Source organism: Rhinopithecus bieti, unplaced genomic scaffold (genome assembly GCF_001698545.2).
Source record: "Rhinopithecus bieti isolate Rb0 unplaced genomic scaffold, ASM169854v2 scaffold_4655, whole genome shotgun sequence".
Taxonomy (NCBI): Eukaryota; Metazoa; Chordata; class Mammalia; order Primates; family Cercopithecidae; genus Rhinopithecus; species Rhinopithecus bieti.
Genome location: NW_016804517.1, coordinates 149,280 through 165,003, shown reverse-complemented (window position 1 = coordinate 165,003; position 15,724 = coordinate 149,280). Strand labels below are relative to the sequence as shown.

Genomic DNA, 15,724 nt, shown 5'->3' with positions numbered 1-15,724 from the left:
TGCCTACTTTTTGATGGGGTTGTTTGATTTTTTTCTTGTAAATTTGTTTAAGTTCTTTGTAGATTCTGGATATTAGCCCTTTGTCAGATGGGTAATTGCAAAAATTTTCTCCCATTCTGTAGGTTGTCTGTTCACTTTGATGGTAGTTTATTTTGCTGTGCAGAAGCTCTTTAGTTTAATTAAATCCCATTTGTCAATTTTGGCTTTTGTTGCCATTGCTTTTGGTGTTTTAGACATGAAGTCCTTGCCCATGCCTATGTCCTGAATGGTATTGCCTAGGTTTTCTTCTAGAGTTTTTATGTCTAACATTTAAGTCTTTAATCCATCTTGAATTAATTTTTGTATAAGGTGTAAGGAAAGGATCCAGTTTCAGCTTTCTACATCTGGCTAGCCAGTTTTCCCAGCACCATTCATTAAACAGGGAATCCTTTCCCCATTTCTTGTTTTTGTCAGGTTTGTCAAAGATCAGATGGCTGTAGATGTGTTGTGTTATTTCTGAAGCCTCTGTTCAAGGAAGGTAGTTTCTTATGAAAAAGGAAAATTGATTCAGAGATCCTGGTCTAGACCCCAGAGGGTGGAACTAAGAGCTCTTGAGAACAATGCATTGGGAAACTATTCTGAGGGAGGCCAACCTAGGTACTAATGGGGAACTTGATCCTCAGAGGACTGGTAACAGTGCTTGGCGGGATTTCAGAATTGCTATGGACTAATGACTGCCATTTGCCCTCCATTTTCCCCATTTTCAAACAGGCGTGTCTACTGCAGTTATCCTATCCCCTTTTCAGTATTTTATGTTGTGTATGTAACTTGTCTTTTAGGTAACAGGTCTCCAGATGAAGAGAAGCTACATCTGAAATGCCTCATCCACATCTGAGCCTGGTATATATTACTAGATCTTGAACTTTAACACTGATGCTATACAGAATAATAGTTTTGGAGAAAGGGAGCGAATGTATTCTGTATGTCGTGTGTGTGTGTTTGTGCGCACACGTGCATATATGTGCATATGTATACTGTTGTAGCTGGAGGATGGATCATGATAGACTATTCCCCAAATTGACTGGCAACAATTTCTCTTATCCCAGCCGCTACTTCCATCAAAGAGTAGAGTATCTTTCCCTTCCTTTTGAATCTGGGCTGTCCTTGTGACTTGCTTGGTCAAGAGAATAAGGTGGAATGACATTCTGGAACTTCTGAACCCAGGATTTAAGAGACCCTGTAGTTTCTGCTGTCTTCCTCTTGGGATCCAGGCACCGTGTAAAGAACCCTGGGCTGGACCACTGAACAATGAGCAACCACACCAAGAAAGGAGGCTCCTAACCATTTTTAGCTACTCTAGCTGAGGTCCCAGACATGTGGTGAGCTATCTTGGACACTCCGGGCCCAGCTGAATTATTCACAGCTGAATAAAGCACATGTCAGACCCTAGCTGATGTCATGAGGGAGCCAACCTGCCCAGCTGTGCCCTTCCCCAGTTGCAGAATTGTGAGGAAGTAAATGGTGGTAGTTGTTTTGAGCCACTAAGTTTTAAGTGGCCCCCATGGTATCAGTTCAGGTCAGACATGTGCTTTATTCAGCTGTGAGTTTGGCTGGGTCTGAAATGTCCAAGATGGCTTCCCACATGTCTGGGACCTCAGTTAAAGTAGCTAAAATGGTTAGGGACTCCTTTCTTGCTGTGGTTGCTCATCATTCAGTGGTCCGGCCCAAACTTCTTTACACAGTGCCTGGGTCCCAAGAGGAAGACAGCAGAAAGTTTTAAGGCAATTTATGCAGCAATAGATAATTGAAAACAATTATCCGGCCGGGTGCAGTGGCTCATGCCTGTAATCTCAGCACTTTGGGAGGCAGAGAAGGGCAGATCCCTTAAGACCAGGAGTTCAAGACCAGCCTGGCCAATGTGGCGAAACCCCGTCTCTACTAAAAAAACAAAAAATTAGCCAGGCATGGTGGTGCATGCCTGTCATCCCAGCTACTCGAGAGGCTGAGGCAGGAGAACCGCTTGAGCACCTCGTGAGGCAGAGGTTGCAGTGAGCTGAGATTGTGCTACTGCACTCCAGCCTGGGCAACAGAGCGAGACTCTGTCTCAAAAACAAAACAATGTAATTATAAAATGTCAGGGTATTTTCTATTGCTTTACCTTTACTCTATGGGCTGGGAAGAGGTTGTAACAACATCAGCCATATTAGTCAAGTTTCCAATGCAGACTAAATTCCATGACGGTGAACACTATATGCCATAGTAGTCACTGCTCTGTCCATAGAGCTTAGAACAGTACTGCCACTTAATAGGCTCCCAAATATTTGTTGATTGAATCATTAAATAAATGAATTGGGATAAGATCCCCTACCCTCAAGAGGATGCGCAAAAAAAGATTCTGGAGTGTGGAGTCTTGATAAGGGAAAAGAAGGAAAGAAAAAGCAGATAAGCTGTAAGTCTGCCTTTTTTCATGCTCCAGGGCTGTTTGTCCCATGCATTTTCTCTTTGAAAAAGGTGCTGTTTTTTTGTGATGCCTCAGAGGCCAGAAGGATGTTTTGCAGGGGAAAATTGTAGGAGTCAGGCAGAGCTGGGTCTTGGCTCCTTCTCAATGTCCCTCTACCTAGACAAATTCGGGCTATTCTGCAGAGGTTGCAGTGAGCCGAGATCATGTCACTGCACTCCAGTCTGAGGAACAGAGGGAGACTCCGTCTCAAAATAAATAAATAAATAAATAAAAATAAAATAAAATTCGGGTTATTCTGTGAAGCACCTGGTAGGTGTCCCAATATTTGCTGGTATATGGGAATTACCTCTTTCTATTATTGGGAGGTCTAAAAAACAAACTATGTGTTCCATATGGCTAGAGTTAGTATTAAGGGGAATAACTGGTAGCCAGTGTTAGCTTGGAGACTAACATAGTCAAAGGTGTCTTGTCATGTTAGGTCTTTTTTATTTGTATTGCTCCATGGTCCAAGACAAAATTTCGGAATGCCACTTGGACACAGTGAGTACCTGGTCTGCTCTGTGGTTCTCAGGAGCAACCAAGTCAACCCTTATTTCTCTGAGAATGATGATTTCATACAGCACATCTCTCTACCAAGATGTGAAAGATGACACCGTGGCATCTGAAATAGCTTCAGGAGAGATTTGGGACATGGGAAGCTTGTAGACATAATAGAAAATTCTCTTTTAGAATATAGTTACTTGTATGACCCACAGTAGTGCCTTTTGGAGAATGTCTTAAAATTACCTGTATTGAAAGAACAATGATGTTTGTTATTAGGATAAATGAAATAAGGGGAAAACCTCAGACTCTTGGAAGAATGGATTTAAATTCAGTCCAATGATTATATTTTTATATTCTGTATTATTTAGAAAACAGTAGTTAAACAGACAGAGATAGAGAAGATTGTTTAAAAATTAAGGCTACTGAGTTAGATCCCTTTTTGAAAGGTCAGTGTATGGGAGATGAGAAAGGCACTATAGCGATCAGAGTGTTTACACAAAAGACATCTTAGCAGAGGACCTACAAAGAGCACATCAAGTATTTATATCGTCCACATCAAGTTGCTGGTCATTTCGCTTATCAAAGAAAATAAGAAAGATATTTTCTTTGGACATTATTTTAATGTAGTAACAATAGAGTTTTGGAATCAGCTGTTAGAAACGATAATTAAAGCTGGTTTATCATGCTTACTAATCAATCTACAGTCACCTTGAAGCTTTATATAATTCTCCCTTTATTATAAACTTCTACTTCTCCCTATGGTATTCTGGTTCTGAATCCAGACAGGTAAAGAACTAAGTGCGGCCGGGCGCGGTGGCTCACGCCTGTAATCCCAGCACTTTGGGAGGCCGAGGCAGGCGGATTACGAGGTCAGGAGAATGAAACCATCCTGACCGACATGGTGAAACCCTGTCTCTACTAAAGTACAAAAAATTTGCCGGGCGTGGTGGTGTGTACCTGTAGTCCCAGCTACTCGGGAGGCTGAGGCAGGGGAATTGCTTGAACCCAGGAGGTGGAGGTTGCAGCCAGCTGAGGTCATGCCACTGCACTCCAGCCTGCGAGACTCCGTCTCAAAAAAAAAAAAAAGAAAAAAAAAGAAGAAGTGCTTGGAGACCAGTGTATTGTAATATCTGTACAGCCAAGCAGGTATTTTCAATTGAACTTTAAAAAAGTACTATTTTTGAAACTTTGTTTACTTTAGATAGGGCCAGCCATTTGGGTAGAAAGGTACAGAAAAACAAAAAATTGGAAAAGGATGCATCAGTAGTATTTCTTTCAGAAACAACACTAGGAACAGAAGGAGGATTTTATTCAGCAACTCCTAATAACCACCTGATGTTGCTGTCGGGCTGGCCAAATATCTGCCAACATTGATGATCCTTTCATTCACCACTAGAGAGAAGTAGAGGGACCTGATGTTTAGAGAAGCAGCAAAACCCATTTCCCATTTTCTTTTTTCAGCCAGATGGAAGTACTTGGAGGCTGGTCTCATATTCCAGCACTTTAGTGCTGGTGATGCAGATCCTCTCTGCTCCAGAGTAACTCTGTGCCATGGAATCCAAGAGGACCCTGTCGCACCAGGGACAGGAATGCACCCTTGTTTCATTTTCTTCCCTGAAAGCGGAGTTCAGAGGTTCTCAGATACTACGAGACTAATTGTCACTTAGGGTAGGCTCTAGGGGAGGGGCAGAGTAGGGCAGTGCTAATAACAGGGACTCCGGGGACAAGATCAGCAACCTGAGAAACAAATGTGAGACATTTTACCCCTCTCTAATCTACTCCCCTTTTAAAGGTTCATCTCCATTCCCCCTTTTTCTACCACGCAGTAATTGATAATTAAACACAGCTCTGGTTTTTACCATACAATCTAGTAGAACACCTAGACATCAGGAACTCCTTATCCTTGGTTATTTATAAAATAATGAAATCTGTAGTTCACCCTAGGCTATGTGGATAGTATCTGCATCTCTGGAAACCAACTGGAGGCCTTTCTTTTATTCTTTTCCGGTTGCTTTCCATTTCCTTTTCCACTGTGGTCCTTGCCTTTCCCAAGCTGACTAGAACTATGCACAAAACCAGCCTTCAATAAATATCAACACTGAAGCTTCAGCAGGTTGTTAACTCCTGTAGAGCTATCTTAAATGCTGTATAGAAGTGCAAAGTTTTACGGAGCCTCAGAGATCTCTAAGAACACTGTAAATATCCCAGGTTTAATTAGTAGTCCCAGAGTTAGGTAATAGCCTGTGGCTTTCTGCGCTAGGTCTCTTGGGTTTTCCAGTCTTCACAGGTTGCCTACAACTATGATGTGCACATATACAGTCCTCTTTCTCAAATACAGCATAAATCCTCTTTAGACTTTCCTAGGCACTTACAATTATTGAACACACATGCAGATTGATTCTCATTCTCTCAAAAGTTTGAAAAACAACTCAGTGCTTCAACCTAGGTCTCGTTAGATATTTTTTCACTCAAATTGTCGTCTGGAGTTCTACTTCCTAAGGGAATTGAAAAAATAATAAATTCCCAGACTGGTGTTGATGCTCATTCTCTTTAAGCGGGTCGACTACTTGCTTTGTAGATCCTTGACGGGTGCGGTGCGGGGTAGAAGGAGCGCGATCCAACTCTCTGCATTTCTGAATTAGCTCTCTCACGGCGACAGGTCTGCCCAGTCGGGGCTGTAAGCGGACTTGACAGGTTTGTTCTGGGCTGACGGCCATTGACGAGGTTCTCAGACCAGATAAGTCACTTGGCTGAGTCTACAGTAGGTGGGGCGCGCTCACCAGCTCAGAGGTAGTGACTGGACGTTTGTTGCAACATCAGAGAATGCAAGCTCTGGGCTGCAGCAGGAGATACCCGCAAGCACAGAACTAAAAGGGTTCACCCTAAGGGGCAGGGCATCAGCGAGGGAGAGGCCCGAGACCCCTAGCGCCCAGCTCCTTTTCCCACGTTTGGGAAGGCGCAGTATAGGTCGATCTAGAGCAAGGAGTCTCAGGTCTCCGTCCTTGGCTTGCTCTTAGGGTAGCAGGCGAGGAATGGGACTAGCTTGGGGACTCTCTCCCCGCGTTCTGTAAGAATCGGCGGCAGCCAGCAGGCGGGGAGGCGGGGGCACGTGTTTGGATGTGGGTGCTTGTGTAACCAGCTCCCCAAGCGCCAGCCCCGACAGCGTTCCTTTCGGAGGCTGGTCCGAGTCTGTTTCCGCCGCGGCGCGGGAAGGGCTGGGGTTCTGCTGCCTGCACCAGGCGAGAACACCCCGAGCAAAAGAAGAAGAGTACTTGCCTCGGGAGCTATCACTGGGGAGTGGGAATTTGGAAAGTTCCCCAACTAGGAACACACGTGACCTCCTTCGGAAAGTAGTTCCGACTGTGGCCCGTGTATCCTTCCACCCCCCTTTTGAACCCTCCTAGGTCTCCTCGCCCCGCCCACTCGCTGGGCTGCAGCTTCCTACCGTTCCGTACTTTCCACTCAACCCGGTAACCCCGAACGTGCATGGTCTGCCCGGGGCGCGTGGAGCCTGGCCCCGGGCGATCCATCCCGCCGGGTTTTCACGGAGGCCAAGGGGGGGCGGGGCTAGGTGGTCTCTAAGAACCGAGCTTGAGTCCGACGCGGCGAACCGACTTGGAGCCGGAGGGGGAGAGATGCTCTACTCTCCTAGGGGCACCGGAGCGGGCGCAGGAGAGGGCTGCGGGGTGCGTCCTACTCACGGGGATCCTCTTTCAGTTCATTTAGATAGGTGCCCTTTGGGCCCTGGAAATTCAACGGCGATGTGTTCACGTTCAGCACGCTCGGCTGAGAGCTTTCATTTTTAGGGCGAACGAGCCGAGTTACCGGGGAAGCGAGAGGTGGGGCGCTGCAAGGGAGCCGGATGAGGTGATGCATGCTGGAGACACAATAGCAGGTTGCTCTTTGTGCTAAGACTGACATCCTGAGGACACAGGGTTGGGGGAAGGAGGCATCTCTAGGCAAAGGCTGCTACAGTCAAATCTCTGCGAACGATTGTGATCCACAGCGATGCAAAAGAGCGAATGCAGTCCACGCCGCGGAAATCCAGGGGCAGAGGCAGGGGGAGGGTATTCCCCTTGCAGGGACCGTCCCTGCATTTCCCTGTACACTGACCAGCGTGGTCACCTGGTCCTTTCCACCTGTGCACAGGTAACCTGAGACTCAAATCAGTGACACTGCTCAACGCACCCATCTCAGCTTTCATCATCAGTCCTCCACTCCTGCCCCGCAACAGCCTACCCTGCCTCCGGCTGGGTTTCTGGGCAGAGGCCGAGGCTTAGCTCGTTATCCTCGCCTCGCGTTGCTGCAAAAGCAGCCGCGGCAAGTGCAGTTGCAAGCTGGCGGCTCGGAACCGGCCCGAGCGAGCCCAAGGCAGCCACAGTGGGCATGCTCAGTAGAGCCTACGGCTTGGGGGCTTTGCGCTAGCACGGGGAGCTACCGCTCCTGCCCCCGCCTACCGCCCCCTGCCCTGCCCTCCCCTCGCCCGGCACGGTCCAGTCCGCCTCTCGTTTGCCTCCCGCCTCCCCTCGGTCTCACGAGGAGCCCGGGATCCCGGCGCGGCGGCGGAGGGGGCGGGCAGGCCGGCGGGCGGTGATGTGGCGGGACTCTTTATGCACTGCGGCAGGATACGCGCTCGGGCGCCGGGACGCGGCTGCGCTCAGTTCTCTCCTTTCGGAAGCTGCAGCCATGATGGAAGTTTGAGAGTTGAGCCGCTGTGAGGCGAGGCCGGGCTCAGGCCAGGGAGATGAGAGACGGCGGCGGCCGCGGCCCGGAGCCCCTCTCAGCGCCTGTGAGCAGCCGCGGGGGCAGCGCCCTAGGGGAGCCGGCCGGCCTGCGGCGGCGGCAGCGGCGGCGTTTCTCGCCTCCTCTTCGTCTTTTCTAACCGTGCAGCCGCTTCCTCGGCTTCTCTTGAAAGGGAAGGTGGAAGCCGTGGGCTCGGGCGGGAGCCGGCTGAGGCGCGGCGGCGGCGGCACCTCCCGCTCCTGGAGCGGGGGGGAGAAGCGGCGGCGGCGGCGGCCGCGGCGGCTGCAGCTCCAGGGAGGGGGTCTGAGTCGCCTGTCACCATTTCCAGGGCTGGGAACGCCGGAGAGTTGGTCTCTCCCCTTCTACTGCCTCCAACACGGCGGCGGCGGCGGCGGCACATCCAGGGACCCGGGCCGGTTTTAAACCTCCCCTCCGCCGCCGCCGCACCCCCCGTGGCCCGGGCTCCGGAGGCCGCCGGAGGAGGCAGCCGTTCCGAGGATTATTCGCCTTCTCCCCATTCCGTTGCCGCTGCTGCCAGGCCTCTGGCTGCTGAGGAGAAGCAGGCCCAGTCGCTGCAACCATCCAGCAGCCGCCGCAGCAGCCATTACCCGGCTGCGGTCCAGAGCCAAGCGGCGGCAGAGCGAGGGGCATCAGCTACCGCCAAGTCCAGAGCCATTTCCATCCTGCAGAAGAAGCCCCGCCACCAGCAGCTTCTGCCATCTCTCTCCTCCTTTTTCTTCAGCCACAGGCTCCCAGACATGACAGCCATCATCAAAGAGATCGTTAGCAGAAACAAAAGGAGATATCAAGAGGATGGATTCGACTTAGACTTGACCTGTATCCATTTCTGCGGCTGCTCCTCTTTGCCTTTCTGTCACTCTCTTAGAACGTGGGAGTAGACGGATGCGAAAATGTCCCTAGTTTGGGCGACTACAACATTTAACCCTGGTCGAGGTTGCTAGGTCATATATTTTGTGTTTCTTTTCTGTGTATTCAACCTAGGGTGTGTTCGGCTAGATGGAACTCTTGCCTGGTTGCAAGTGTCAAGGCACCGATTGCTTGCTTAGGCTGTCTATACGGTCTCTTCCTGAGGGCTATTGTCCGTTAATACAGAATACAGTGCTGTTAGTGGATTAGAGAGCTCGGTAATCCGGTCTCCTAAATGAACAAAAAAGTAGACGCTCGAGGTTGAGCATATTTCGATTAAATCTTGGCTTAGGCCCTAGATCAAGGGTTTAGATCAGAATAAAATGAAAATTAGTGTTGCACGTATGCATATTGCATCAGAATCTTGCAGTGATTGTTTTAGTTTCCTGGGTTGCATTGATAGATTCTTTTAAAATATGACTGATTTGCATAACTTTAGAAGCAGAATAATTTTCAGTATATATGGTGCACATTGAGTGCAAGAAGTAGTTTTGTTAATGTTTTACACTTAAGTTACAACTTTGGACTGTATTTAGAAGTTTTGTAGTTTGAAATCAATAGTGCCATAATATACCTTATAAGGCGTTCTTACTAGATCTTTGTTATATTTACCTTTTTCTCTCCCTATGGGGTGATGTAGGATAGGGCTTGAAATTTGCACTTCAGTAGCGTTTAATATTCAGTGCTCTTGTCATAAACATGGAATGGATATTGAGTAATTTTTGATCCCAGATGACAATGTGTAGGTTCAAGGGTATTGTGTGTGGCAAGTGAAGATTGCAAAGATAAAACTTCAGTTCATGCTCGAAATTTGAGTATTGTGATGCCAGAATTGCTGCTCACCGTTTTTAGGTTTCAGGTTCTCTGACATCTTTTGGTATTGTTAATTTCACTGATTTGTGTAGAATGTCAAGTGAATTTTACCAGCTAATATCCAGAAATGCTGGCAAGAAGGGTTTACTCCAGCTTTAGATTGTAGATATGTTAGCTTTTCTCATACAGTGTATTAAATTTACTGAGTCAGCTTGTCGAATAAGACAGAAGCCCAAGAATTTTAACAGTGTATAGCTTTAGTTGTCTAAAAGTTAGGCCTTCGGGCTTCAAAAGTTAGTGGTCATCGAAAAGCATGAATCTTTGCAGTTTCAGGTACAACAGACTGGTTTTGATTAGGAATGGGGATGGGGCCCTCATTTTGCAGAATGGGAAGTATTGACAGGAATTGAGACCTATTGGTAGGCCAGTGTATAAGGTATGTGAAAACAGAAGTTATTGGTCTGGAATGACTGAAGCATTTAGGCTCTATCAAGGCCTAAAATTTGGTAATATGAGTTTGGTAATGCGAATTGTGGCAGTGGACAATATTTAGTTAAAATTATGTAATTGCATAAGTACTAGCAGAGTATTTTTGATAAAAATTATTTCTTAGCAAGTATCAGTTGCATTTTGTCTAAAGATAGTGTGACACTGCAGTGTCTATATGTCCTGCTAAAAATTGTGGGGAAGTTTTTTTTTAAGACGACGTTTATATCGGGAGAGGTTTTATTCCCTTGGATTATGTTAGCTGCATATAAATGTGCACAGTTAATTTTGCCCAAGTTTTTGTTTTGAAATGAATATAAAATTTACTGAAGAAGTAGCTTCCCAAAATTTAGTTTTCTGTTAAGTCAATAATATTGTTTTAAAACAGTATTTGCAAATTTTGAAGTTGGCATTAATTGAAAATGTTACTAAGGCTAAACTGGAAGATAAAAATGTTACTAAGGCTAAACCCGCTTGCCCAGAAGATAATTATGGAAAAAATTCTTTTGTGACTTCCAAAGCAGTTTACTATTAGCATGAATTACTGACAGTTATCCAAATATATAGGAACAAAAAAATTAAATGTTTATGTAACTTTGAAAAAAAATCCTCTGAAGAAAATAATTGAATGCTTTCTGGGAGACAGATTTCTTTCAGCACTTAAAAGTACATACACACTACTTTTACTTTTCCCACTTGATTTAAAATTGTCAGGGTTATTAAGACCTTGAAATTATTCTACCAGGTTTTTACATGTGAGCTGTGATGTGACTGGCATTTTCTTTGATCTCAGAGTATGTGGGTCTCTACACATGAAATTTATGTGACTTAAAACTTTCTCTAAAATTGTACTTTTAGTTATGCATAGAAAGCAGTATCAAATATTGTGTCAAATGACTAGTAACACTTGATTTCTAGAGTTGTGGTTTTATTGAGCCAAAAGTTGATATGAAAAAAAGTCAGTGAGGAAAGTCAGTGAAGTGCTTGCTTTTTTGATAATTGCACTCCCAATAACTTTGATATTCCAACGTACTTGGTTTGCTTGTTTTCTGTTTATGGGGTGGGAAGGCATTAAAATGGTCATTGCGGACTTTGTCTTTGGCATGTTGTAGTATTTATTTCAGCAGCTAACCTGTGAGAAGTTAAATTCCTTATGAAAGTAGTGATTGGAGTATTTTTATCTGATAAAGAAAGATTAATAATGAAGCCATTTCTCCGAGGAAAACTGAGGACAATAATTCAGTTTTAAAATATCGGAAAATTAAATTATTCTAAACATTTGTTAGTAGGGTTATATACTTAATATTAGTCTGAAATATAGTGCTGAATTTGAGACTATAGAAAAATTTAGTATATTTGGGGTATGTGGAAACTTTAGGCTTCTGTTGTGTTTTTATTGTTTGGTAGATTTGTCTCTTTTCAAATAAATCTTCACAGGGAATACTTTCAACTTGTAGAGAGTACAGTGACTATTGAAGTTACCTAAATTACCTCAAGGTAAGTGATTACTGAAATTAATCATGAGGGTTTTAAAAAATATTCTATTCACAATATTTATTTTACATTGTTTTGTATCTGCTAAGTTATATTTCCTGAAAAACTTGACTGGACCACCTAATTGCTATATGGTAACTTACAAACTTCATTTTTCATAGTGCTTATTCAAGAGTAAAGCACAACTGAAAGGAGAAATGTACAGTTTATGTGAGGAAAAAGGAATTTTATTGCTGCCAGTGTAAAAGTTTGCACAGCGGTGTAGTCATCAATGCAGGTTTACATTGCTTATAATATACTAAGTAAATACTAAATGATTAAAGATAATAAAATATGGTGAGGTATAACCACCTTCATTTTAAACTTAGTTTTAGAAGATAGTAAAGTTCCTTTATTACCTTTTAGAATTTTATTTTAATATCATGGGGAAAGCAACTGGTGATATTTTAATTTTGTGTGGAACAGTGTATCTGCTTTCTCATAACCACATAAAATATATAAACTTCTTAGTGTTACGAAATGGCTTACTTTTTGAAAGTGAAGAAGTCTTCAATTCTTATTTTCTAGTGTTATTTTGAAATTTGCCTCCATTTGCTGTTTGTTCATTTGGTGATAGCGCAACACTTAAAAAAATATTTTAAACTACTTCTGAAGTAATCACTTAAGTGACTTTTAATGGAGGAGTATTTGTTATGGGAAATTCAGTTCACAAAGTTTTAACATTAATTCACTTGAAGTAAACGTTTATTTTTAAATTTTCATCTCAATCTTTTTAGTAAGACAAAAGCTTAGGAAATCAGTTTTATTATTGATATTGTGTGTGACTTCAGAGTTTGTAAAGAGAATTGTAAAAGTGTTGCATGCATATGACAATTTTCTGCTTAATTGAAATGTGAGGCCTCTGCTATACTACAAGGATTTAGCTTCCAGAAAATGTGATGTTAACATAGCTTAAGAAATGTATTTTTTTTTTCTGTAGAAACCATTGGGTTAAACAAACAGTTCTGAAGTTTTATTACATAGAATCCATTAGTTCTTACTCTTGTTACTTTTTTCTTCATTTTTTCTGTTAAACTTGATTTTCAAAGTCAGCACTGAAGAATTCATCTCGTGGTCCAAATTCGTTAAGAAAAGATGTTAGGATTTGTTCTGAAGATAGTGACTTAGGAAATTTGTGAGATTGGGGTAGTCAGTTCTGTTTTATAATTGCTTTCTATCTGGTAGCTTTGAAATTAATGCAGTTGCTATCAGAAAGAATAATGTTGAGGTTAGACTGACCTTAGATTGGTAAGGATTTGCTGAGCAAACTGATAACTAAGTCTTTTATAGGGTATATTACTGCCACATATACATTGTTCCGTAGGTGGTTAAAAGTATATTGGTCTGTGATGATTCTCTTTGTACATGTTGAATATATGCATTCACTAATGTAAAATACTTTCATTTGTCAAGAAAGGTGAAATTAGTATATTGTACTTGACTCTTCACCTGTTCCCCTAGTTTTTCGAATTTTTTTCATTGGTTGCAGAGGAAATATTAGCAATTTCATTCTTCTAAAATAATTTGCACTGGATTAAATAAGTATTGGCAATTATTAATATAAGAAGAGTAACATAATTTAGGGGTGAATTAACTTTAGACTTTAGTTGGGAAGTTTTAGTTATGTATAGTTAAGGCAGACTCTTCATTTGCAACAGTTGACATTAGGACGTGTGGACATCTTCAAGGCATTACTTTTTGGCAGTGTTGAGAATTTTTTTTTTTTTTTTTTTTTTTTTTTTTTTTTTTTTTTTTTGAGATGGAATCTCACTCTATGGCCCAGGCTGGTGTGCAGTGGCGGGATCTCAGGTCACTAGAACCTCTGCCTCCCAGGTTCAGGTGATTCTCCTGCCTGAGCCTCGCAAGCAGCTGGGATTACAGGTGCATGCCACAATGCCCAGCTAGTTTTTGTACTTTTAATGGAGATGGGGTTTCACTACTTTGGCCAGGCTGGTCTCGAACTCCTGACCTCAAGTGATCTACCTGCCTCGGCCTCCCAAAGTGCTGGGATTACAGGCGTGAGTCACTGCGCCCGGCCAGTGTTCAGAATATTTAGAGATGGATATTATAGCTGTATCTGCCATCAAAGGAATTTTCTTAATCTCCACATAGTGTAAAAAAGAAGACTGTTTATGCATTATATTTTAAGTAATTATACAAATAATTGTTATCAGTACTTGTCACTTCGAATATGAACAGTGAATCTAACAAGTGTTTGAATTCTGTCTGTGTGTGTGTGTATATATGTATGCAAAGTTAGCAAACCTTTTATCTTAATATTTATTAAAAACAAATTTTTGTTTCTTTAAAGAAAAGATTACCTTGGATTGTTCTAAGATTGTTCTATAATTTTTAAATATGGTCAGATCTATTTTAAATTACATTAAAATATTCAGTATTACATTTATCTATACTTTTAAGTGTATACATTGTTTCATTGTAGATTTTAGGGAGGCAGTGTGGGCTCTCGAGCCAGGTTGCTTGTCTTATAATCCTGGATCTTCCATTTAGTAGCTGGATGACTTTGAGTAGGTTATTTAGATTTTCTCAATCTATTTTATCTGGAAAATGGGGATGATAATGGAACCTACCACATACGTTTATCTTGGATAGTAAGTGAGATAATATAAGTAATTCCTTTAGCATGGTACCTGCCACACTGTAAATACTTACATGGTAGCTACTGCTCTGAAAAACTGTAATTTCAGGTTATGTATGAAGGGAAGTTATTTGTGTTTTCAGTTATGGTGTATGATTGTAACTGAATTTCCTTAGTTTGGGCCATGTTAGGATTTTAATTGTTTCCAGTTATAAGTGTCTTTAAAAATAAGGGTATTCCTTTAGGAAGTCCGAGTATGACATGTCTGTGATTTTGCTGTTTCATCAGAAATGGGAAATAAATCTCTGCTTACTCAAACTGTTGACCAAAGTAAATTATGCCAATCAAAACTATTTGCTTTAAGACATAAAAGGCAAAACTTCCTATTAGCATAGTGAAGTAGAATTTTAAACTTTGTTATAATCTTAAATTTTCTTTAGTGTTGAAGATAGGTCAGTTTAACTATCATACATTTTTATTATAAAGTAAACTCTGCCTCAAATGTAATAAACTTAGTATGAGTTATGTAAACTTTGGTCAATAGAGGTGTATTTCTTAGCATTTCCTTTTGAAAATTTCAGCTTTTCGAGGGAGTCTTGCAACTGAATGTCAAGTTACATTTATTACAATAAAATTTACACTTAATATAATCTGTAATGCATTAACATAATATGGGAACTTTTAAAGTATTCAATCTCTGTATTATTGTGTCCTATTTCCACATTTGGCCAGGATTCTCAATATGATTTAGGCGCAAGACGTGGGAAGAAAGAACTAAAGAACTAAAGAATTTTTTTCTTAATGTTTTCTTATTGAATATGGGGAAAAATGAAATAAGCTTATCTGTCCAGTAAAGGCCATTGTGTGTACATAGGGATTGTTGTTTTCTTCCCCCCCTTGACCTGTACTGATTTCCCAGATGTACCACAGCACCCTTAGTAGTGAAGCACTTGACTTCCAGTGAGTGGAATTTTTTTTTTTGTTTGTTTGTTTGCGTGTTTTATATTGCAGAGTGAATACACTCTGTCTGATACTATGTAACTGTCTGATTATGTGATTTTTTTAATGCATTTTATGTGTTTTGTAAACTAGCTATATTTTTGGTCCATGTCTAGGTTGTAGAATTGAATTGTGCATTTTGGCATCTTGAGCACAGCTGAGTTTTCTAAATCAATCTCTCTCCTTGCACTTAGTTTTTGCTTTGGATCACTACCTGAAACTTACTATTGATTTAATACGAGAGCACTTAAGCATAGCTTTGACTTTTATTTCCTTTGATTTTTGTAGATTTTCAGGCTGAAGTACAATAAGGTTCTCTGTTCTTTACTAGTGCAAAGATTGTATTCTGTGAATTTTATTTGTTTAATACTTTTGATCTTTTGAAGAGGATGTAATTATTTAAGGTATTGTGAAACGCATGGTGATTTGAATTAGATACTCTTTCGAGATGGAATTTTACTCTTGTTGCCCAGGCTGGAGTGCAGTGGTGCGATCTTGGCTCACTGCCATGTCCGCCTCCTGGGTTCAAGTGATTCTCCTGCCGCATCCTCCCAAGTAGCTGGAATTATAGGCATGCGCCACCACGCCTGGCTAATTTTATATTTTTTTTCAGTGGAGATGAGGTTTCTCCATGTTGGTCA

General features: G+C 42.3%; 3 protein-coding genes across 4 annotated transcripts in view; 1 reads left to right on the top strand and 2 right to left on the bottom strand.

Moving 5' to 3' along the window:
• Positions 1–4,275: 4,275 nt before the first annotated feature.
• On the bottom strand, positions 4,276–6,518 carry KLLN (killin, p53 regulated DNA replication inhibitor). Its single transcript, XM_017868861.1, is given in 3 exon segments — positions 4,276–6,173; positions 6,175–6,368; positions 6,370–6,518. Coding segments are annotated over 3 exon segments (540 nt in total). The 5' UTR covers positions 6,514–6,518; the 3' UTR covers positions 4,276–5,971.
• Positions 4,276–8,308, bottom strand: LOC108527532 (uncharacterized). The gene is made up of 2 exons (XM_017868852.1): positions 8,046–8,308; positions 4,276–7,933 (listed from the first exon to the last, which is right to left on the bottom strand). The coding sequence occupies exons 1-2, from the start codon at positions 8,306–8,308 to the stop codon at positions 7,516–7,518; spliced, it is 681 nt and encodes a 226-aa protein (XP_017724341.1). The 3' UTR covers positions 4,276–7,515.
• PTEN (phosphatase and tensin homolog) overlaps positions 7,801–15,724 on the top strand; it is a 107,633-nt gene continuing 99,709 nt past the window's right edge. The window contains exon 1 of one of the 2 annotated variants that reach the window (XM_017868857.1): positions 7,801–8,563. In XM_017868857.1, the coding sequence (XP_017724346.1) occupies positions 8,485–8,563 (79 nt within the window). In that variant the 5' untranslated portion in view covers positions 7,801–8,484. The remainder of the gene's footprint in view (positions 8,564–15,724) is intronic. The other variant, XM_017868858.1, reaches the window with a different exon arrangement.

Bases quoted from the DNA above. Each gene is read 5' to 3' on its own strand.
- LOC108527532 (XM_017868852.1), bottom strand. From the start codon at position 8,308: ATGGTTGCAGCGACTGGGCCTGCTTCTCCTCAGCAGCCAGAGGCCTGG. The intron at 7,934-8,045 runs GTGACAGGCGAC...GCCGCGCCTCAG, and splicing joins CGTTCCCAGCCCTGGAAATG to CCGGCTCCCGCCCGAGCCCA.